The sequence below is a fragment of the Podarcis bocagei genome (assembly GCF_964188305.1).
Source record: "Podarcis bocagei genome assembly, chromosome: Z".
NCBI lineage: Eukaryota > Metazoa > Chordata > Lepidosauria > Squamata > Lacertidae > Podarcis > Podarcis bocagei.
The window spans coordinates 44108162-44131800 of NC_138140.1; the positions used below are offsets into that span (position 1 = coordinate 44108162).

At 45.9% G+C, this 23639-nt stretch overlaps 1 protein-coding gene across 2 annotated transcripts in view; it reads left to right on the plus strand.

Annotated features, from left to right (window-relative positions):
• Positions 1 to 23639, plus strand: part of TBC1D8B (TBC1 domain family member 8B) — a 48525-nt gene that overhangs the window by 19151 nt on the left and 5735 nt on the right. For both annotated transcript variants that reach the window (XM_081178956.1, XM_081178957.1), the window contains 13 exons: positions 663 to 812; positions 1738 to 1888; positions 3552 to 3766; positions 5212 to 5329; positions 7229 to 7514; positions 9452 to 9581; positions 11880 to 11978; positions 13330 to 13398; positions 15822 to 16062; positions 17468 to 17533; positions 18845 to 18928; positions 20658 to 20714; positions 22565 to 22662. In XM_081178956.1, the coding sequence (XP_081035082.1) occupies positions 663 to 812; positions 1738 to 1888; positions 3552 to 3766; positions 5212 to 5329; positions 7229 to 7514; positions 9452 to 9581; positions 11880 to 11978; positions 13330 to 13398; positions 15822 to 16062; positions 17468 to 17533; positions 18845 to 18928; positions 20658 to 20714; positions 22565 to 22662 (1764 nt within the window). The remainder of the gene's footprint in view (positions 1 to 662; positions 813 to 1737; positions 1889 to 3551; positions 3767 to 5211; positions 5330 to 7228; positions 7515 to 9451; positions 9582 to 11879; positions 11979 to 13329; positions 13399 to 15821; positions 16063 to 17467; positions 17534 to 18844; positions 18929 to 20657; positions 20715 to 22564; positions 22663 to 23639) is intronic.

The following is a 23639-nucleotide window of genomic DNA, read 5'->3' on the forward strand; positions in this document are numbered from 1 at the left end:
CACTATGCTTTTGAACTCCAGTTGCTGGAAAATGAAGGGGAGGAGAGTTTCTCAGGCCTTGCTTGTGGGCCTCCCAAAAATGGGCACCTGGGTTGGCCACTGTGAGAAGAAGACTCTGGGCTAGTTGGGCCATTGAGCTGATCCAACAGAGTTCTCTTTATGTTCCTTTGAGTCAGGGGTGATCAGAAGGTCGGCGGTTCGAATCCCCACGACAGGGTGAGCTCCCGTTGCTCGGTCCCAGCTCCTGCCAACCTAGCAGTTCGAAAGCACGTCAAAGTGCAAGTAGATAAATAGGTACCACTCCGGCAGGAAGATAAATGGTGTTTACATGTGCTGCTGTGGTTCGCCAGAAGCAACTTAGTCATGCTGGCCACATGACCCAGAAGCTGTACGCCGGCTCCCTCGGCCAATAAAGCAAGATGAGTGCCGCAACCCCAGAGTTGGTCACGACTGGACCTAACAGTCGGGGTCCCTTTACCTTTAGCAAACTTTTGGGGACCAGGCACACATTTGCAAACTGAAAGAGCTTGTGGTTAGTTCATATACCACCTAACGCCAGAACAGGGGGACTTTTCAGAAGGTTTAGGAGGTCACTCGGAAGTGCGCCTGCTTTTTCTACTTCTCTTAAAACACAGCTCCTGTCGTAAATGCGTTTTTTGCAGGTTGCTGCTGGCTCGAACGCTGAGCCTCTCGCGGACTATTTTGAGGGGCAGCCGATGGCAAGCCACAAAGACAACAGCAAGATGGTTAGTACCGAAGCCCTCATGACTGTCTTTCACCCTCAGGATGCGGAGAATCTGGACGCTAAAATGGTAAGAAGGAAAAGCAGCTCCTGTTGTTGGAAATACATCTATTCTATCCCCCTGTACCCCAACTTGTCATCTTTGCTTACTTCGCATTTGGTTTTGTTTTATGCACCTAGAGTTCATCGTTCTTGTGCACATTCCACCCCCTCCCCCCAAATGGGATCTGCAACAAAATGTTGCAGTTGTGGTGTGTTCCTGTTCAGGGAGGCAGCCAGGCAACATCTTCTAGGACACTCCATTCCATCCCACCAAGTTTCCCATCCCTTTCTCCACCCAAGCTGTTCTGTTCCCCCTGAATGTGCTCATGACAGAACGTGCTCTGGGACCGATGGCCATCCAACCTCTGTTTAAAAACCTCCAGAGAAGGAGAGTCCACCACCTCTCGTGGGAGTCTGTTCCACTGCCAAACAGCTCTGACTGTCAGAAAGTTTTTCTGAATGTTTAGTCAGAATCTCCTTTCCTGCGACTTGAAGCCATTGGTCCAAAGCAGGAGAAAACAAGCATTCTCCCTCCTCCATATGACAGCCTTTAAGATATTTGAAGATAGCTCTCATATTTCCTCTCAGTCTCCTCTTTTCCAGGCTAAACATGCCCAGCTCCTTCAAGGGCTCCTCATAAGGCTTAGTTTCCGGACCCTTGACCATCTTGGTTGCCTTCCTCTGCACACGTTCCAGTTTGTCAACATCCTTCTTAAATTGTGGTGCCCAGAATTGGACACAGTATTCAAAGTGTGGTCTGACTAAGGCAGAATAAAGTGGGACTATTACTTCCCTTGATCTGGACACTCTACTTCTGTCGATGCAGCCTAGAATAGCATTAGCCTTTTTTGCTGCTTCATCACACTGTTGACTCAACGTTAACCTTGTGGTCCGCTAAGACCCCTAGATCTTTTTCACATGTACTGCTAGTATATGATACCTTGCTTTTCTAGTTGAAAGAAAAAATGAAGGAGCAGTCCTGGAACATCCTTTTCGTAGAATGTGGGCGTGGTGTAAGTATGTTTCGGACGAGGAGGACGAGGGACCTGATTGTCAAAGGGATACCCGAGGTGTTACGAGGAGACCTTTGGCTTCTTTTCTCAGGTACTATCGGTTATGTTCTCATGGCAATGCATTGTTGTTGTTGTTATATTGCAGTGTTATTTTATTTATTCAGGTCGTATTCCACCCTTCCTCCCAAAGGAGCCCAGGACGGCAGACATAAAAATGTTAAAACAATGCAATTAAAAATAAAACAAGGCAATTAAAACTATCTAAAACCTTTTAAAAGCAACCCCGTACCATAATTTCAAGGTTGCCATCTATGGGCCCATCAAAAGTCTGGAGTTTATGGGGTTGCCTTTCAATTTCCCCCGAAAGTCAGTAGTGAGGGAGACAGGCTTGCCTCTCCGGGGGGGGGGGGGGGGAATCCCACTAATGGGGAACCTACATCGATATCAATAAATATTTCCTGGGCAGCTTACAAACAAAATAGTATTGAAAATACTATTTGCCTCCAAATTTCAAGGTTGCCTCCAAAGTTAAGGAATCAAGCGTTCTTAATACAGTTGTACCTTGGATCCCTTGGTACTCGAACGTTTTGGCTCCCGAATGTCGCAAACCCGAAAGTGAGTGTTCCGGTTTGCGAACGTTCTTTGGCACCCAAACGTCCGAGGGGGCTTCCAAGGCTTCCGATTGGCTGCAGGAGCTTCCTGCAGCCAATTGGAAGCCACGCTTTGGTTTCTGAACGTTTTGGAAGTCGAACGGACTTCCAGAACAGATTCTGTTCAACTTCCAAGGTACTACTGTAATGGATTTTTCTTGCTTTTCGGAAGGTTTTCAGTTATGTTTATTTATCTACATACAGTATTCATTAAAAAAAAACCCCCACAATGCAGCGAGTTTCAGGTAGCTGTTTTGGTCTGACACAGTCAAAATAAAATTAAAAAATTAAAAATTGTCCAGTTGCAGTTTGCAACAATTGTCTGTAAAACTGTCCAATAAAAAACATGTAACATACTAAACATTAAGGTGTATGTGTGTGTGTGTATGTGTATATATATATATATAGACACAATACGTATTTAGACAGAATTTAAGCTTGGCATGGGAGAGAATGATGCTGTCTTCTAAAGGCAGTGGAGGGGGTCGAGGTGGGGGCACAGAACGGGCAAAGTATATTTTTAGGCGAGCGAGAAATAAAAATACCAGCATATGCTGATGACAGGAATCCAGGAATTGAGGGGCGGGGCAAATAGAGGACGAGCCCCTTGTTTTGGAGGGATGCTCCCCCCCCCCAGGTACACTAGCCCCCTGGCGCTGCCTGTGTCTCGAGGGGCTGCAGAGCAGCTAATAGTTTGGTGCTAGCCCAGTTAAAGAGGAGGGTTGGAATGATGGGGAAAGAAAAATTGTGTGACCCACGCAGGAGCACTGCATGTCAGGATCCCAGTTTGAGTAGCACTGGCCTGGGTGGTTTATTCCTAGAAAGCTGCTTAAAATGGTCCCTGCTGGTGAGCTTTTGCCAACCTAGTGCTGGCCTGTGATGGCTGGAGCTGATGGGCGTTGTAGTTTGGAACGCCTGGAAGGCTTTCCAGGTAGGCAAAGGCTGCATCAAAGGTGGGGAGCAAATCTGTGGGTGCAAATCAGCCTTGAGCCCTTATTCAGACATGGTGGCCAGAATAAGCACACTCGCAGCTTGTTGCAGGGGAAATGCAAATGTCCTCTTCCTGGTTGTTCTGTAACAGTGTGACCCTAAACACCTTGGCAGGCGCTGTAAATGACATGGCTACCAACCCTGGCTATTACACCGACATGGTGGAGAGGTCCTTCGGCACGTGTACTTTGGCAACGGATGAAATCGAACGTGATCTGCGCCGCTCTTTGCCCGAGCATCCAGCTTTCCAGAGTGACACGGGCATTTCAGCCCTGAGGAGGGTTCTCACGGCATACGCCTACAGGAACCCCAAGATTGGATATTGCCAGGTGAGACTTGCCTGTGGCCCCGGCCATCCTTGTATAGTCTGCAAACAGCTAACTTTTCTTCTTCTTCTTTTTAAATTGTTTTGTTTCTTCATAGTCTATGTACACGTGGGACCTGGAGAAAAAAGGCTGGCAGCAGAGGTTTTGTTTTGTTTAACAAAAAAAGTATATACTATTTGATTGTGCGGTTTTTTAAAAACGTTCTAAGGGGGTTGCAAAAATATAAAACAGAGCATTAAAATTCCTGGGTGGGGAGGGGAGAAACAGTAGAAAGGTGTATTTGAAGCATTCTAAAGATTATTAAAATCAGCTTAAAAAATAAAACACATGTAACTTCTATATGTCTGGGTAGACTTGCCTAAACAAAAATGTTTCAAGTAGGTGCAGAAAAGACTACAGAGAATGCACCTGCCTGGTATCAAATCGGCAGGGAGTTTCAGAGTGTGGGCACCACCACACAAAGGAAAGGTCAATCTCTTGCAAGTCTAGAAGGAGTATTTTGTGGCGCTTGTAATGGTACCAGTTCCACACTGGTTGCACCTGTCCAGGGATGCTATGCCCCTTTCCATTTCATCCTCCTTCCCCCTCGTTTTCTGTTCTCTCTTAACCAGTTACTTAGCATTCTGTGCCAAAAAAGCATGCTCAGTCCCCACCAAGCTGTTTGGGGTACAAAGCACTTTTTTATTTTTATTTTTTGCAAACCTTAGAGTTCCCTTAATCCTGTTAGGGATTGTGCTTAGGTTCTTGCTGCTTTTGGCCACATAAGGAGAATGATTTTTGACACACCCACCTGTCAATCACCTGACATCGCAGTGATGTCGGAATGTAGACACCTGTCAAAGTTGGCCAATGGTGAGTTGTTGGGAGATAACCTGCTCAGCCCTGCGCACAGTGGGAGGCAGTTGGGACTGTGGTCTAAACCACAGAGCCTCTTGGGCTTGCAGATCATAAGGTCAGCAGTTTGAATCCCCGTGACGGGGTGAGTTTCCGTTGCTCTGTTCCAGCTCCTGCCTACCTAGCAGTTCAAAAGCATACCAACACAAGTAGATAAATAGGTACCGCTGTGGTGGGAAGGTAAACAGCGTTTCCATGCACTCTGACACTCGTCACAGTGTCCCGTTGTGCCAGAAGTGGCTTAGTCTTGCTGGCCACATGACCTGGAAAGCTGTCTGTGGACAAACGCCGGCTCCCTCAGCCTGAAAACGAGATGAGCACCACAAACCCAGAGTGGCCTTTGACTGGACTTAACCGTCCAGGGGTCCCTTTACCTTTACCTACCTTTACAGTGCTTCCCAAATGCTCAAGAATCAGGTGGTTGTTGTGCATTCTGGAAGTGCCACACTCAGGGCTAAGCAGGCTTTGCAAGGAGCAGAACGAGTCCTCGATGTCCTTTTTACAAAATGACGTACATCTCTCTCCCTCCTAACACTGCTTACTGTGCTCGATAGGCAATGAACATTCTGACATCAGTGCTGCTCCTTTACGCCAAGGAGGAAGAAGCTTTCTGGCTCCTGGTTGCTGTGTGCGAAAGGATGCTGCCCGATTATTTCAACCGCCGAATCATTGGTACCGCTTCACTTTAATGATCGCTTTCGCACATGAAAGGAATAGGCAGGAGAACCTGCTGTGCAGTAAGAGTAGATGCCAGCATTTGATTCCCAGTGCATAAGTCCCAATGGCAAAAGAGCCTTCCTCTTGGAACGGGTGGTGCTGCAGGCAGTTCATATGGAACAGGTCGCAGAGATAGCAGGGGTGCCTGCTTAGGGAAGGGGACCCATGGAGCGCTCCTTGTCCAAGGGGCCTCTCAACATCTGGAGCCAGAACTTCATGTTTGGGTTCTAGGAATCTGCCCTGTATTGAGCTAAGCCCACTGGCCCCATCCAGATAAGTGCTGCTTCCATAGAGTAGCAGTGACTCTCTGGGCATTCGGACAGTCCCAGTCCTTCCCACCCTCCCTTTCTTTCTTCCTTTCTCCCTCCCTTCTTTCCTTCCATTTATAGTGATGCCTTAATTCAAGGGCACCCCAGGCACAAATAAATAAAATGTACGGTTGGTCCTGTGTTTTGATGGGGAAGAGGACATTCAGACCGGGGCTGGTTCTGTTGTTGAGTTTACCTGCCTGCCTCCCATGCTTCTTCGTTCTTACAGGGAAGATTGCACAGGTTGGCCGTGTGCGTGAGGGGAAAAGATCAGCTGAAGCAGGCCCTGATGTCGATTCTGCTTTCTTCTCTTGCAGGACTATCATTTTATTGTAGGGTGTTTCCAAAGAAAATTTAAGTTGATCTTTCAGTCACCTTAAGTACACTTTCCCGAACACAACCCAGTCATTCCCCTTCTCTTAGAATCATAGAATTGGATGGGACCCAAGGGTCATCTAGTCCAACCCCCCGCAATGCAGGAATCTCAGCTAAAACATCCCTGACAGATGGCCATGCAACCTCTGCTTAAAAACCTCCACGGAAGGGGAGTCCACTACCTTCTGAGGAACTTGCTGTCAAGCAGCTTTTATTGTGAGAAAGTTCTTCCTGATGTTTAGTCAGAATCTCCTTCCTTCTAATTTGAATCCATTGCAGGGGAGGAATTTCATAATATGGTTCCCTGCGCAAGGCCAAAATTTGCTGCCCCACCAACCCAGCCCTCACACCACTTTCCCAAAGCCAGCTAAGTGAGGCACCGGGCTTTGGGAAGAAGGTGTGAGGCCCTGGCGGGGTCCTACCTCCTTCCTAAAGTTGGACAAGTGCTAACTAGGCTTTGGCAAAAAGGCAGGAAAACTCTAGGACCTCTTTTCTGAACTAAGCGCTTACTAGGCTTTGGGAAGGAGGCAGGAAGGCCCCCTCTTGTCTCAGTGCTCTGTGCAGGTGCCTTGCCCAGTGCAAGGTGGTTCTTTTAAAATGAGATTCAGAAGTCATACAAAACACAAGTGCGTGAGAAGATTAAAGATTTTATTCTAAACAGCAAGCAATATATACATGCCAAACAAGCACCTCAATCTGCCACTTGATCTACCACTCAAGAAGCGGCGAAGTGACTCCCCTCAGTTTGCATGGCCCCATGGCCATCAGTCCATGCACGAGCTTCTCCAAAACTCTGCCCACAACCATCCGATTTATAGCTAGCTAGCTAAACCACAGAGCCTAGGGCTTGCTGATCAGAAGGTTGGCGGTTCGAACCCCCGCGACAGGGTGAGCTCCCGTTGCTTGGTCCCTGCTCCTGCCAACCTAGCAGTTCAAAAGCACGTCAAAGTGCAAGCAGATAAATAGGTACCACTCTGGCGGGAAGGTAAACGGCGTTTCCGTGCGCTGCTCTGGTTCGCCAGAAGCAGCTTAGTCATGCTGGCCACATGACCTGGAAGCTGTATTCCGTTTCCCTCGGCCAATAAAGCGAGATGAGCGCCATAATCCCAGAGTCGTCCGCGACTGGACCTAATGGTCAGGGGTCCCTTTACCTTTTTATCATATCTTGCAGGTGCCTTGGTAGACCAAGCAGTGTTTGAGGAGCTGATCAGGAACTATCTGCCGCAGCTGACGGAGCACATGACAGACATGACGTTCTTCTCCTCCGTCTCCCTGTCCTGGTTCCTCACTCTGTTCATCAGTGTGCTGCCCATCGAGAGCGCGGTCAATGTGGTTGACTGCTTCTTCTACGACGGGATCAAGGCCGTTCTGCAGCTGGGCCTGGCTGTGCTAGATTACAACATGGACAGGCTGCTGACTTGTAAGGATGATGCAGAAGCCGTGACTGTCCTCAACAGGTAACAGAGCCTTTTTATAAAAAAAAACCTAAGATGCTTCACCTGACAGTGCAGTTCTGTTCATATTGACTCAGAAATAAGTGCTGTTTGGTTCAACTTGTTGCTATTACTACCAATAATAATTTATTTATATGCTGCCCATCTGATTGGGTTACCCAAGCCACTCTGAGCAGCTTCCAACAAATTAAACACAATACATCAAACATTAAAAACTTCCCAATACAGTGGTACATTGGTTCTCAAACTTAATCCATTCCAGGAGTCCTTTCAAATCCCGAAACTGTTTGAAAACCAAGGCACGGCTTCCAATTGGCTGCAGGAGCTTCCTGCACTAAAGTGGAAGCCGCAGAAGCCTCATCGGATGTTCAGCATCCAAAAACGTTTGCAAACTGGAACACTTACTTTTAGGTTTGCGGCATTCGGGAGCAGATTTGTTCGGCAACTAAGCCATTCGGGAACCAAGGTACCACTGTTCGGGGCTGCCTTCAGATGTCTTCTAAAAGCCTGGTAGTTGTTGTTCTCTTTGACATCTGGTGGGAGGGTGTTTCACCGGGCGGGCGCCACTACCGAGAAGGCCCTCTGCCTGGTTCCCTGTTACTTGGCTTCTCACAGCAAGGGAACCGCCAAAAGGCCCTCGGTGCTGGACCTCAGTGTCTGGGCTGAATTTATTTACGATTACATTCATAGTCCACCTTCTTCCAAAGTGTTCAGGGTAGCATAGATGTTCCCTGCTCACTATTTTATCCTTGTGAGGTTACGTTAGGCTGAGAGATGGTGACTGGTCCAAGGTTATCCAGTGAGCTTTGTGGCTGAGTGAGGATTCAAACCCTTGACTTCCAGGTCGTAGTCCAACATTCTTACCCCCAAAACAACAACAATTGCTATTATTATTGAAATTTGTAAACCACCCTTCACCTGAAGATCACAGAGTGGCTCACTGCCACCTTAGAAACGACACCACAGTGGAATCCAGTGATATAGGATTGTAACTTGAATACAACTGGAGTAATGTGAATATTTTTCTCCTTTACAGATTAGGCCTCTGTCTAGGATCCCCACCCACACCCCACCAGAATTTATAATAACCTTTTGCTTTCTGTTTTAATTGATGAGCAGCACAATGCAGCTTCCAGTCAAAAGCAGCAAAACACAATAAAAACAGGGTGAAATACATTGTGAAAAAAATGTAGCTCCAGCAGCAGCAAGGCAGTGGAGTTTTGGGGAAATGCTGTGGGCGCCAGTCACAAAATGGCTGACACAAGACACATTATGTGTTGTGCTTGGGGTATTTGTGTGTGTGGTGTAACACAAAATGGCTGCCATATCTAAAAAGAACAGAAAGAGAGATTGGACTAAAAAATGTGCTTTGTGGTGGGGCTTGTGGGGAAGGGCACCTTATCAATTATCAATTGTCATTGTTAAAATTTGTGTACCACCCTTCATCCAAAGATCACAGGGAGGTTCACAACATAAAAATGCAGAATAAAGAGACAAAAATCACTCGCTTACGGGCAAAAACTCTTGACTCCTCTGTTCTGAACAAAAGCATGGGCGATTTTTCCCTCCTGGCGTCCAGTGAAAAGTGGCCAAACAGGAACTGTGGGAAGGAAGAACAAACCGCCTTTCAGGCACTATCCATTTTTGAGGAGGTGCTTACTGAGGAATTTCATGGGCGCTATAGGCAGTATTGGCTTGCCCACCCTCAGGCGCTGTGCTGATGACCCCTCCTCAACAAAAAATATAAAATAGCCACAGCTGCACTACTCAACACTAATAAATAAAATAGCAGGTTGGCACATTTATAGTATTATTATTATTTTTCATGCACAACAGGGTTTTTCTTTGCGGTCTTCTTTTTTAATAAAAAATTACTCATTTCTACTCACTTTTAATTCACTATGTTTTGTACATCCCCCCCTTTTTTATTTCAATTGAAGGTTTTTTGACAGTGTTACCAACAAGGACAGTCCTCTGCCTCCAGCAGTGCAGCAGGCCTCGGGTGCGAATGAAGCCAAGAGCCATCACCCCAAAGTGGACGTCACGGACTTGATTCTAGAATCAAACGAGGTTTGTAAAGCCAATTGGCTTCAGAGGGGTGGGTGCTGTTTTTTCCTCTTTCCTGCATTGCCACTGCCTGTTCAACAAGCCACCTCTTGTGGGTAAAATTGTTTTCTCCTTCAAGATATCTAATAATAGAATGAAAGGGGCCTTAGAGATCTGCATTGGCTCCCAGTAAGTTTCCGAGCACAATTCAAAGTGTTGGTGCTAACCTTTAAAGCCCTAAACAGCCTTGGTCCTGTATACCTGAAGGAGCGTCTCCACCCCCATCGTTAAGCCCAGACACTGAGGTCCAGCTCCGAGGGCCTTCTGCCGGTTCCCTCATTGCAAGAAGTGAGGTTACAGGGAACCAGGCAGAGGGCCTTCTCGGTAGTGGCGCCCACCCTGTGGAACACCCTCCCTTCAGATGTGAAGGAAATAAGCAGCTATCTTATCTTTAAAAGACATCTGAAGGCAGCCCTGTTTAGGGAAGTTTTTAATATTTAATGCCGTACTGTTTTTAACACTTGATTGGGAGCTGCCCAGAGTGGCTGGGGAAACTCAGTCAGATGGGCAGGGTATAAATAATAAATTAGTAGTAGTAGTAGTAGTAGTAGTAGTAGTAGTAGTAGTAGCAGCAGCAGTAGTAATCTAGCTCCACTGCTCAGTGCAGGCTCTAGGATGCATTCCTGATGGGATAGCCTTCCAGATTTTGCTTAAATCCCTCCAGAGAAAGACTCTTCTACCTCCTGGGGCAGAACCTCAGGACTATTTTATTTTACTGCATTTATATCCCAACTTTCCCGCCAAGAAACTCAGGGTGGAACACATGGTCCTGCCCCTTATTTAATCCCCACAAGAAACCTGTGATGGAGCAATGTATGGAACATTTGCTTTATCTGAACATCTGTTCAGATCAGCCTTTCTCAACCCGTGGGTCCCCAGATGTTGTTGGACTACAACTCCCATCACCCCTAGCTAGCAAGGCCAGAGCTCAGGGATGATGGGAGTTGTAGTCCAACAACATCTGGGGACCCACAGGTTGAGAACCGCTGGTTCAGATGTAGATGGGTAGTCTGGGGGTGAAGCCAAAAGGGTCTTCATTTTTGGATTATATAAATAGGGAGAATCAAATAAGTACTCATCCCATGACTCCTCGTTGTGGTTGGGCTATATAGACACATCTTTAAAACTTGGCAATGTATTTAACTGCATTTCAATAATTTGCTTTTTATGCTGAATATGCTATGTATATGGCTCTGTTGTTGTTTGTATGGCTATCTGTCAGTTTGTACATATGTTTTATGATAAATCAATTAAAAAACAACCCTGTGAGGTAGGATAGGCTGAGAGGCGGTGACTGATCCAATGAGCTTCATAGTTGAGTAGGGATTTGAACCCTGGTCTCTCAAGTCCTAGGGACGCGGCTGGCACTGTGGGTTAAACCACAGAGCCTAAAACTTGCCAATCAGAAGGTTGGCGGTTCGAATCCCCACGACAGGGTGAGCACCCATTGTTCGGTCCCTGCTCCTGCCAACCTAGCAGTTCAAAAGCACATCAAAGTACAAGTAGATAAATAGGTACCACTCTGGCGGGAAGGTAAACGGCGTTTCCGTGCGCTGCTCTGGATCCCCAGAAGCGGCTTAGTCATGCTGGCCACATGACCCGGAAGCTGTACGCCGGCTCCCTCGGCCAATAAAGCAAGATGAGCGCTGCAACCCCAGAGTCGGCCAGGGGTCCCTTTACCTCTCAAGTCCTAGTTAGACACTCTAGTCCCAAAAGTAAACCAGGCTTTATGAGAGCTGGGGGTTCCCTCCCATCTTAGAAACTGCTTCCTGATAGTACAGTTGCTTAAATAACGCAGACATAATCCGGAGAGAAAAGAAATTCTGAGAGCATTTTACTGAGGAAAACTGAACAAAACCTTTACATAATTTGAGGGGAAAGGAGCAGAGTGGTTTTGTCTTTCTGACATTAGGCAGTGTACAAAGCTGGGAGACATTTAACCAAACATACAGAGGAAAAGCTCCTGCAGAACTGCACAGCCATTCAGGGCACCCACCTCAGTAAACATCAAGGCACTTTGTCTGGTTGCTAAGCAACACCCGCACGCCCCCCCTGGTTAGCCATCTTACAGATAACAGAATTAACCCTTTAGTTCCAAACAGAATGATCCCTGCTATTGCACTTCGAATGCTTCCCTGGTAGGAGAGGCTTACTATTGCGGGTCTTGCATCCTGCTGTTCAGGTAGCCAGAATCTTACAGCATCCCAATCCAGTTAGCTCTGCCCCTGGAAGCAGCCTGATGGATTCCTGCTCTTCTCCTAGAAATATGGTGACATCCGGTTTGAGGAAGTAGAAAGCATGCGGCGCCGTAACAGGCTGTATGTCATTCAGACCCTGGAGGTCACTACGAAGCAAAATGTGGTGAGTGAACTGCATGCTCAGATACCTTGAGCTGTGTGGAACAATAACATTAGCCATCCTGTTCATTGTATGGTAACTTCACAATGTGTTTGTCGTAGTTGTCGTCATTTTATTTGCTGGCTGTGCATTATTGCTATAATAATTTGCTTTTTTATTTTAAGAGTGCAAGTGGATGGATCTCTGCCTCAAGGGGCTTACAGTCAGAAATCCAAGAAGGGAAGCAGAGGCCAACTATGTGGTTATTTCAGCTGCACATGCTTAGACTTAAATCTCATCCGCACTATACATTTAAAGCAGTATCGTACCAGTTTAAACAGTCATGGCCTCCTCCAAAGAAGGCTGGGAACTGTAGCTTGTTAAGGTGCAGAGAATTGTTAGGACACCTCCCTGTTCCCTCACAGAGCCATGGTTCCCTGGGAAGAGGGGTTGACTGTGAAACCACTGTGGGAATTGCAGCTCTGTGAGAGGAACAGGGGTCTCCTAACAACTCTCAGCACCTTTAACACCCTAGGATTCTTTGGGGAAGCCTATTCTTTGGGGGTGGCTATTTAAAGTGGCTTGGCACTGCTTTAAATGACTCAGGGCTGCAATACCTCAAGGACCGCCTCTCTCCATATGAACCGAACCAGACCATGAGACTCTGAGATCATCATCTGAGGCCCTTCTTGGTGTGCCTCTTCCACATGAGGTCCACAAGGTGACAACACAAGAACGGGGCCTTCTCTGCAGTGGCTCCCCGCCTGTGGAATGCTCTCCCCAGGGAGGTTCGCCTGGCGCCTTCATTATACACCTTTAGGCACCAGGCAAAAATATTCCTCTTCTCCCAGACCTCTGGCTGATTAAGCTATTGCCTTTTAAACTGTGTGTGGTGGAAGGTTATTGGTTTGTTTCTGTTCTTAAGGGAGTAGGAAGCCTTTTTCAAGTTGAGGGGCACATTCCCAAGGGCTACAGGCCACAAAGGAGAATTTTCCTTTTCTACAGAGAGTGTGAAGCAGGGTCTGCGAGGGACATTGCCTGAAGACAGGTGTAGTGATATACAGGGCCAGACAGAGAGGCATGGGAACTTGGGGTTCCTAATGAACACAGATGCACCTTGTCTTCGCCCTAAAATGGCTTTGCTCAGAAATTTGAGGCAGTTGCATTCAGCGCTTGAAGGGGACATGGAAGAGTTAAGTTAAAAGTGTGTCGACCCAAGTGCACAAGAGGTTCTCAGCTTTTTGCTTCTGTGCCTGATGAAATCAGCCTCTTCTTTTACAAGCTGGAAATCAGCTAATGTCAAAGCACAAAGAACTGAGGGGGAAACGAGATTTACATCCTCCTAACTTGGTTGCTCTCATTCTGTCCTCTGTAGCTTCGTGTTATCTCCCAGGATGTGAAAATAAGTCCTAGCAACCTGGAAGAGCTGTATGAATTATTCAAGGTGAGAAGCTGTTTTCGCCTAATGCGCTTGTTTCCCAAAATTTCTTTGTTTCCCCCTTGAGTATCCTACTGTGACACACCTCCGACAGAACAGAGGAGAATTGATTAACTCCTAGAAACTGGCTAGCTCTTCTTGATCTTCTTTTTAAAATAATAATAATAATAATAAATATCATTTATTTATTTGTACAGTATTGCCCCCAAAGCAGTTATTAGTTTACATCCAATACAGTGCTAAGTAACCAATCTGTCAGTGAAAGGATTTGTGCTTGTACAGAAGGACTCCCCTCCCCCCCCGCAAAAACACTCTTCTCGTCCCTCATGCACTCCATGTTCTCCCCAAATCTCTGGGCAGTTTGGGAAACCCTAGAACAAGTTTGGGGTGTGTGCAGAAGGGAGGAGAGGCAACAGAAGTCCAGTTGTGCAAGTGTAAATCCTTGTATCGACCAGTTGGTGACGTAGTGCTACGTTGGATACAAACCGCAAACCATAGTTTCCCAAAGGGGCTGATATCAATACAGTGGTACCTTGGTAGTTGAACGGATTGGCTCCCAAACAAATTGGCTCCCAAATGCCGCAAACCTGGAAGTGAGTGCTCCGGTTTGCGAACATTTTTTGGAAGCTGAACGTCCAACATGGCTTCCGTTTGAGTGCAGGAAGTTCCTGCAGCCAATCAGAAGCTGCGCCTTGGTTTTCGAACCGTCAAACAGACTCCCAGAACGGGTTAAATTCAAGAACCAAGGTATCACTGTGTGAAGACACTGAGAGCGGATGATACAGGCCCTTGTCAAGGGCTTGGAAACTGAAAAGACAAGGGACACAAGAAGAAGTAGAGAAGTGGAATTAGTTCTTCAAGGCTGGAACAAAGTGAGGAGCTATAAATGCACATTTATTTCCAGTTTGTTTGAATAGCAACCAGCAACTTTTTGTTATTTCCCCTTTTGCTTCTGCAGTCCCTGAGCAATAGGCAATGCTACTTATTTTAAAGCATTTATCAAGTCACTTCATATTTTTATAATTTCTAGGCGATGTACTCTCTCTCCTCCCCCTCCCCCCCCCCCCACAGTTTAGGCACTAGGCATTCAGCTGGTAGCATGCCACCTGAAATCACAGGTCAGGGTTTGTGGGGAGTGCATCTTTAAAATGATATTTTGTGTGTGTGTATACGTGCAATATCATTTTAAAGATGCACTCCCCACAAACGACGACCTGTAATTTCAGGCAGAACGCTACTAGTGGAATGCACAGCTAGTGTTTCTACTGACCATCAGACATTTTCAGTGTTATCTCTCATCCTTTTACCATGTTGAGCATGGTTCACAAATGTCTGGAACATCGGTTTGCCAGGGTGCTTGACCTGAACACAGATGGATGCTGGAGAGAGACTCAATCTGACAATTTCAGGGCATATTTGTTTTCCTCCTTTGACTATATTAACAGGGCAGGATACCCCCATATCCCCCAAGCTTCTCATTCTTCATTATGGTTAATAAATACCACCAGATATTCAGTGAAGTAAGATTGTAATTTTGTATGCTGGTTTTCAGTTGTAAAAATAAATTTAAAAAGTCATTCCTGTGTTCCTTTTCTTTCTTTCTCTCTGCTTTATTTTTTAAAAAATATATATTTAATTTTCAAATTTACAAACAATCATCAAGCAACCAAAACAAATAAAAATGAATTCCATAAATTCCCATGAACTTCCTTCCTCCCCTTTGTGGGTCCTTACGTTAACTCCCCCCCCCCTTCATCTTCTCTGTTGATCCACTTCTATTAAATCTCCATTGCAACCATAGTCCAACGTTCAAGTCCTACTAATAATTTTAATTGCTTACAACGATTTTCAATATAAATTACATATGTCCCCCATTCCTTATTAAAATTTTGGTCTTCCTGATTCCTAATTCTTCCGCTTGTTTTTTGCCATTTCTTCATAGTCATCATCATCATCATCATCATCACCATAATTATTTATTTATACCCCGCCCATCTGGCTGGGTTTCCCCAGCCACTCTGGGCGGCTTCCAACAGAATATTAAAATACAATAGTCTATTAAACATTAAAAGCTTCCCAAACAGGGCTGCCTTCAGATGTCTTCTAAAAATCTGGTAGTTGTTTTTCTCTTTGACATCTGGTGTGAGGGTGTTCCACAGGGCGGGTGCCACTACCGAGAATCAGTACAATCTGCCATTCTTCTCTGGTAGGGACTGTGTCTTCTTTCCATCTCTCTGCTTTGTGTGGAGCGGGGGAATGGGAATGGCTACATGTCTTTGTATGCAGCAAAGACATCAACAAAAAGTTGTAGGTATGGGAAATGTTACCTCTGAGCGACAACATGGAAGCAATGTGTTCTTATCCTTGTTCTTTCTCCCCCGCAGGTATTGCTCTTATTTAACACATGGGCTTTTGTGCATATTTTGCAGAAGGAGCATTTTCTCTCTTGCTACTGGAGCATGGACAGCCCGGCCCTGAAGCACCATGACCCCAGCCTCCCCTACCTGGACCAGTATCGCATCGACTGCCAGCAGTTCCGCGTCCTCTACCACCTCCTGAGTCCTTGGGCGCATTGTGCAAACAGGGACTCCCTCGCTCTGTGGACATTCCGGTTGCTGGATGAGAACCTAGATGGGCTTATAAACTTCAAAGAATTTGCCTCTGCTCTGGGTACAGTACTGAATGCATGCCATAGGGTCATGTGCTCCTCAGTCTTGGGCTGGGTTGATTATATTTGCCAATGGACTCGCTGTCCATTTGGGGTGGCAAGAAGGGCAGTGGAAGCAGCCTCAACAGGTTATGTTTGGTACTATTTTTGCCATTCAATCCACTAAAATGCCAGTGATTTAATTTTATTTGCATTTTAATGAGCTAGGCCTGTATGATTCTGGATTTTTACCTGGTTTTAGTATCACAACAGTTGTAGACTCTTTCCATGACTTAGGCACTATCTTGCCAGCTAATACGCTGTTAAACAATCTTTGCATATGGGGCAATAACATCTCAGATAATTTTTTTATAGAAATATCTAGGTATACCATCCATGCCTGGCCCTTTACGTGGCTTAAATTTCTTTATTGCTTTAGTTATATCTTTATAACATCTCAGATCATTTTTTTATAGAAATATCTAGGTATACCATCTATGCCTGGCCCTTTACATGGCTTAAATTTCTTTATTGCTTTAGTTATATCTTATTGGTGCTACTAAGGATGGTTTTTGTTCATCTGTAATTTTCTCTGACCTTTTAGTTTCTAAGTATTGTCAGCTTGAATTCCCCTAGGTTTAAGTTTTACTTTGTATATATTTTTTAAAAAATGATTTGAATTTATTTCTATTCTATTTGGAACCTAATATTTGTGACCCACTGTTCGTTTTTAGAGAACTGGTTCTATATACAGTGGTGCCTCGCAAGACGAAAAGAATCCGTTCTGTGATTCTCTTCGTCTAGCGGTTTTTTCGTCTTGCGAAGCAAGCCTATTGACGGATTAGCAGATTAGCGCTATTAGCGGCTTTTAGCGGCTTATTGGCTTATCGGATCAGCTGATAAGCGGCTTAGCGGCTTAGAAAAAGGGGGGGAAGGGGGAAAAACCCGCAGGAACTTGCAAGACATTTTCGTTTTGCGAAGCAAGCCCATAGGAGATTCGTTTTGCGAAGCACCTCCAAAACGGAAAACTCTTTCGTCTAGCGAGTTTTCCGTCTTGCGAGGCATTCGTCTTGCGGGGCACCACTGTACACTAATAATCTTAGCAGACTATACTATTTGTCCATAATGCCCATTATTGTCCACTTAAGAACCTGGGAAACTGCCTTATCCTGAGCCAGACTCATAAGCCCATGTACCTAGTACTGTCCGCACTGACTGGCAGCAGCTCTTCGGGGTCTTGGACAGTGGCCAGTTCCCAGGGCTCCCTGGAGATGCGGGGATTGAACCTTCTACATGCAAAGCAGATGCTTACCATCAGTTTCATTACACCCAGGCAGCAAGAGTTGGGGATGATGCTCCCCTGTACACCTGAGACTTCTGAATATGAATAATCTTTCTCTCCCCCCCCCCTCCTTCTCTGTTTGTTAGATGTCATGTACCATGGGAGCTTTACCCAAAAGCTGAAGCTGCTTTTCAAATTGCACATACCTCCGGGTGAGTCACTTTCGGAAGATCATGTATTAGTTGTTCCATTGCCTGCCTGGGATTGTGAAAGATCTCGCTTGCATTTTCTGTGTTTATTAAATGCAATTTTATTAGCTTCATTGCTTTCCTCCAAGGAGCTCAGAGTGGCATAAGTGGTTCCCCTTCTCTCTCATTTTATCTTTTTTTTAAAAGATATTTATTAAAGTTTTTAAAGTATAACAGTAAAAATGAAAAATAAAAAGAAACATACAAAATAAAAACAGTTAAAAAACACATTGATTTGCCATAACATATCTTCCTTACACTTATTTCCCCGGACCTCCTCATACCTCCCTTTTTTTGTATTCCACTTCAGTTTGTTAGTTCAGCAAATCCTTACCATTAAGCTTTTACCCTTTTATAAACCTTTTTTCCTATCTCTTAAAGCATTACAGCTGGAAACCACTTAGTTTCTATCCAACATCCTTCTAGCATTCATTAATTTTACAACATTTCTGTAAATAGTCTTTAAATTTCTTCCAGTCTTCTTTCACCGACTCTTCTCCCTGGTCTCGAATTCTGCCAGTCATTTCTGCCAATTCCATCTCTCTCATTTTATCTGCTCAGCAACCTTGCAAGGTAGACTGAGAGACAGTGACAGGCCCAAGATCAGCTTGTGAACTTCATGGCTGAATCTGGATTTGAAACTTGGTCCTGTCACCCCCCCCCCCCCAGCCCCAGGTCCTAGCCTATCACCGCTGGCTATCATGCTGTTTTAATATTTCAGTTATTTTATTGTTTTATGTTTATACATAAACCCAACGGTTGCCATCAATTTGATTTGAATTAATTTTAGAATGAAATTATTTTAGAATGTTGTATTATTTTATTGTTGTTAGCTGCCCTGAGCCTGGCTTCGGCTGGGGAGGGCGGGATATAAATAAATTATTATTATTACTACTACTACTACTACTACTACTACTATCATTATTATATCTTATTAGCTGCTTTGACTATTTTGTGTAGAAAAGTAGGCTGCTTTCATTAAGAAATTACCTCTCAGGGCTGTTGTGAAAATGAGAGTGGCGGGGGGGGGGGAGATATATCCCCGGGCTCTTTCGAGGAAGAACAGGATAACAATTTTGCTGCTTACTATATGGCGGGGTGGCCTGAGGCAGGAATGATCTTTTTCAGGCACAGTTCTCCATCTGTATAATGGGAATAATGGGCTGCAAGGATAAACTAAACAAAAGTTTTGTGTGTGGAACACCCTTTGCAAATGCAAAGTTCTAGCGACAGTGCTTCTCTGCTATCCTCAAAATTCTGTTTCCTTTTTTGCAGCTTTCACTGAAGTAGAATCCCTAAGCCCTTCCAAAGGGACTCAGCTATCTAAAGAAGAGTTGATCCACTTTAGCCAATTAAATGGTAAGCCTCAAGCATGCTCTGTTTATAGAACCAGGCGGAGATTGATCCCCCCCACCCATTCCGCTGGGAAGAGGACGGGCAGTAGAACTCCAACTTGAAGTGCCAATAAATGAATTTTAGGTTCCAACTTCTGAGAGACAAAAGAAGCAGGATTTTCAGGTCTGTAGTTTCATACAGAAGCTGCCCTCCACACTGCACCCCGCCATTTAAAGATACCGAAACCAGAATTGACTGAAGTGAGACTGATAGAGCTGCACCAGACTGCCTGATGAGCATTTGTCATGATCTACTTGTGCGGGAAGCGGGTGGCGCTATGGGTTAAACCACTGAGCCTCTTGAGCTTGCCGATCAGAAGGTCGGCGGTTCAGATCCCTTCAACGGGGTGAGCTCCCGTTGTTCGGTCCCTGCTCCTGCCCACCTAGCAGTTCAAAAGCATGCAGTGCAAGTAGATAAATAGGTACTGCTCCACTGGGAAGGTAAACAGCATTTCCTTGCGTTGCTCTGGTTTGCCAGAAGCGGCTTAGTCATGTTGGCCACATGACCAGCTGTCTGCAGACAAATGCTGGCTCCCTCAGTCAGTAAAGCCAGATGAGCGCCGCAACCCCAGAGTCATCCGCAACTGGACTTAATGATCAGGGGTCCCTTTACCTTTACCTTACTTGTGCAAAGCTCACATAGTGTTTAGACTTTGGGACCCTCCAGGTGTCCTTATTTAAAATCATGCATTCATTATGATTTGTGTTCATGAGTTTATATGATCCTGCTTCAATACCGTTATTCACACATAACACTAAACCATGGCTTGAGAAGGAGCTTGGAAGCTTCCACTTCAATTTAAGTTAAGTGTAACATCTGAACTCCAAACTGTAGTTCATCTTAAGCCAGTGGTTTTCAACCAGTGTGCTTTAGCACCCTGGGGGTGCCTTGAGGGATGGTCAGGGGTGCCGTGGGCAACACTGGCCTCTGTTCCTCTTTGCTTCCTTCCCTTCCTCCGATGGCCTCTTGCATCTCTGCCTCCGAAAGGCTTGCACAACCGTTTGTTGCAGCAGCTCTGGCTACAAGCTCCCCAGGTGAATGGTGCCTCTGGGGCTGGCCAGGGGGTGCTTCCTAGGCCCCTGTGGGGCAGTGTGAGGAGGCACCTCTGTTTGGGGCAGAGGGGGCAACTCAGAGACCAGGGGTGGCAGTAGCAGCTGCCCAAAGGACTCCCAAGGAGAGGGGAGAGGAGAGGAGGCTGAGGGAACCCTCCCCAAGGGAGGGTGTTTGAAAAAGGGTGAGAGGCTGCCAGCTCTGCAGGCAAGGGGTGACATAACCGGGCTCCTGAGCCCCACAGGGGTGCCACAGAAAGAATGTAGTTGGTCAAGGGGTCTGTGGACCCAAAAATGTTGAAAACCTCTGTCTTAACCAAGTGGTTTGTTGAAACAAGCCAGCTTCTTAAACTATGGTTTGATATTGGCCTGTTTCAGCAAACCATTGTCAAAATTAAGAACAGATTTATTATCAGGTAAGGGAAAAAATGAATAACAATAAATAAAATATTTATGAAAAAATACTGTAATTAAAAGATGGAAGCAGAAGTGGCCAGGTTGCAGGGAGGGGTGGGAAAGTTATGAGCCCAGTGTTCATTGCAGCTCTTTTTTGTATGATTTAGCATTCTGTCCAAACCAACCCATAAACTCTCTGGTTTGAGGCAGCTTCCTATGTCCAATTTTATCCTCCTCTTCTATCCTAGTTTCTTCTCCTGAGGACCGTGAAGGTGCTGATGCTTTAAACAGGAGCCCAGAAAAAGGTTGGTGAACTTGTTTAATATCCAGAGAACTTGCGTCAGTCTATACATATCATGCAGGGAAGATGCTGTTTTCTACTCTGTGCTGTAATATTTAAGTTAGGATAATATATATATTCAAGTTGGAAGGGTCCCAAGGATCCTCTAGTCTAACCCCTCTGCAATGCAGGAATCTCACCTAGTGCACACATTAGAAATGGCCATCCAACCTCTGCTTTCAACTTCCAAGGAAGGAGAGTCCACAGCCAACTTCCAAGGGAGTTTTGTCAGCTCTTACTGATGCGGGCGGTGCTGTGGGTTAAACCACAGAGCCTAGGACTTGCTGATCAGAAGGTTGGCAGTTCGAATCCCCGCGACGGGGTGAGCTCTCGTTGCTCAGTCCCTGCTCCTGCCAACCTAGCAGTTTGAAAGCACATCAAAGTGCAAGTAGATAAATAGGTACCGCTCTGGTGTGAAGGTAAATGGCATTTCTGTGCGCTGCTCTGGTTCGCCAGAAGCAGCTTAGTCATGCTGGCCACATGGAAGCTGTACGCCAGCTCCCTCGGCCAATAAAGTGAGATGAGCGCCACAACCCCAGAGTTGTCCGCGACTGGACCTAATGGTCAGGGGTCCCTTTACGTTACTGACAGAACGTTCTTCCTCCTGTTGAGTTAGAATCTTCTCTCAACCGTTCCTCATAAGACTTGGTTTCCAGACCCTTGATCTTGGGAGCAGCTAACATGCTGCACTCCAGTTTTTGGAAACTCAGCTTCCATTGCCCTCCAGCCAGCACGCTGTCGTGAAATTTGAATGCCCTCCTGAACCGCCAAATTCCTCTTCCAGATGTTGCAGCTGACAATATAGAAAGCGTGGGAGAGCAGAGAAATTGGGTTGTTTTATTGATCTACCTAGCCTTCTTCCTCTGTTTGAGTCCTGCCTGTCCTCTGGAGATCTCAGGGTAGCATGTATGATGGAGGCAGTCGATATGCAGCCCACCAAAGGTCAAGTTCTCCAGGTGGCAAAGGCAGCGAGGGTGGGGAAGTTCTGGACTTCCCAGGGGGGGGGGGGGAGACAGAAATCTCACTTTGGAAGACCAAAGTCTGTACAGTAGCAGCAATCAGGCAGTGGTTCTCAACCTGTGGGTCCTCAGATGTTGTTGGACTACCACTCCCATCATCCCTGAGCTTTGGCCTTGCTAGCTAGGGGTGATGGGAGTTGTAGTTCAGCAACATCTGGGGACCCAGATGCTGAGAATTCTAGGCACTCCATGGAGTGAACGGTATTTTACCTGCATGCAGAGGGTCCCAGGTTCAATCCCTGTTATCGTCAGGTGGGGCTGGGAGCATCCCCTGCCTGAATCCTGGAGACCGGCTACCAGTCGGTGTGGACAGTATTGTGCTTGGTGGACCAATAACCTGACTTTGATAAGGCAGGTTCCTATGTTCCATTGAGTTCCATTGAGTTCCATTCCCCTATTCACCTTTTTGCCTGTTGCAAAACAGCATTTCATAGCCACCGACCATACTCAGTCTTCATTGGGACGGTTTTGTCTCTTCCCCACCCCAGAATTTTAAACCTAAACATTTTATTTTTGCACTTCTGTAAACCTTGGGTCTCCCTCGAAGCTGTTGGATAACCTCTGAGTGGTGCTGCTTTGGCTACGTAAACGATGGCACCCAGAGAACTATGTTCATGCCAACATGATGTCCTCCAGATATCTTTGAACTGCAGCTCCCACCATCCCTGATGAGGCTTTTGGGAGTCCTCATCCCTGCTGCAAAGCCCCAGTGTGATCCCGCAAGCGCAACATAGAGACTGCTGTGGATAGAGTGAGGATTTCACTATTCATTTGTGTCTTGTTGCCTTCCAATTAGGTAAAGGAAAGGTTGACATCCAGGCCTATTTGAAGCAGTGGCAGGATGAATTGCTAAAAAAAGAAGAAAGCATTAAGGATTTGCCCCGCATGGACCAGGTAAAACTCACCTACGGGAGAACTTGCAGGGGGGGGGGTGTTATCTGGGGTTTGGTTCGTTGGTAGCAGCAAACAATGACCCCTGAGCCTGACACATGCTAACAGGGTAACAGGTCATTCAAATAAAGAAGGAATTATAGAGTAGGAAGGTGGGGGCATCTAGTCTAATTCCTTTCTTAATGCAGGAAATTCAGAGTTCAGGCATCCCTGGCAGACGGCTGTGGCCAGCCACTGCTCGAAGGTGTCCAGGAAAGCCCAGTACAGTTGTACTTCTCCCCCTCCCGGCTACGCCCATCTGTCTGTGTGCTTGTACATACGTGTGTATGTGGGGCTTGGGCATGAATCCTTGGAATATGATTGGGCACAATTCTCTACTCACCTGGGAAGGTGGAATTCATTGGGGCATATTTCTGGATAAACATGGATCGTGCTGCTTGGCCATTTCCCTGTTTTCATACCTGGTACCTCAGGTTAAGTACTTAATTCGTTCCGGAGGTCCGTTCTTAACCTGAAACTGTTCTTAACCTGAAGCACCACTTTAGCTAATGGGGCCTCCTGCTGCTGCCATGCCACCAGAGCACGATTTCTGTTCTCATCCTGAAGCAAAGTTCTTAACCCGAGGTACTATTTCTGGGTTAGCAGAGTCTGTAACCTGAAGCATATGTAACCTGAAGCGTATGTAACCCGAGGTACCACTGTATTTCCTCCTAATAGGGAAATGCACCCTAATTTTCATATATTGTACTATTGGCCAAACTAGTCCTAGTCAAGGCGTTCCAAGACTGTGGCAAATGGACCACCAGTAGTCTGTGAGCTTTGTTCATGCAGTCCACCTTAAATATCCATTTCAATTTTTAATTGTACTTGTATTGCTTCTTTTAATCCATCCTATTTTATTGTACAGTTGTACCTTGGTTCTCGAATGGAATCCGTTCTGGAAGTCCCTTCGACTTCTGAAAACATTCGAAAACCAAGGC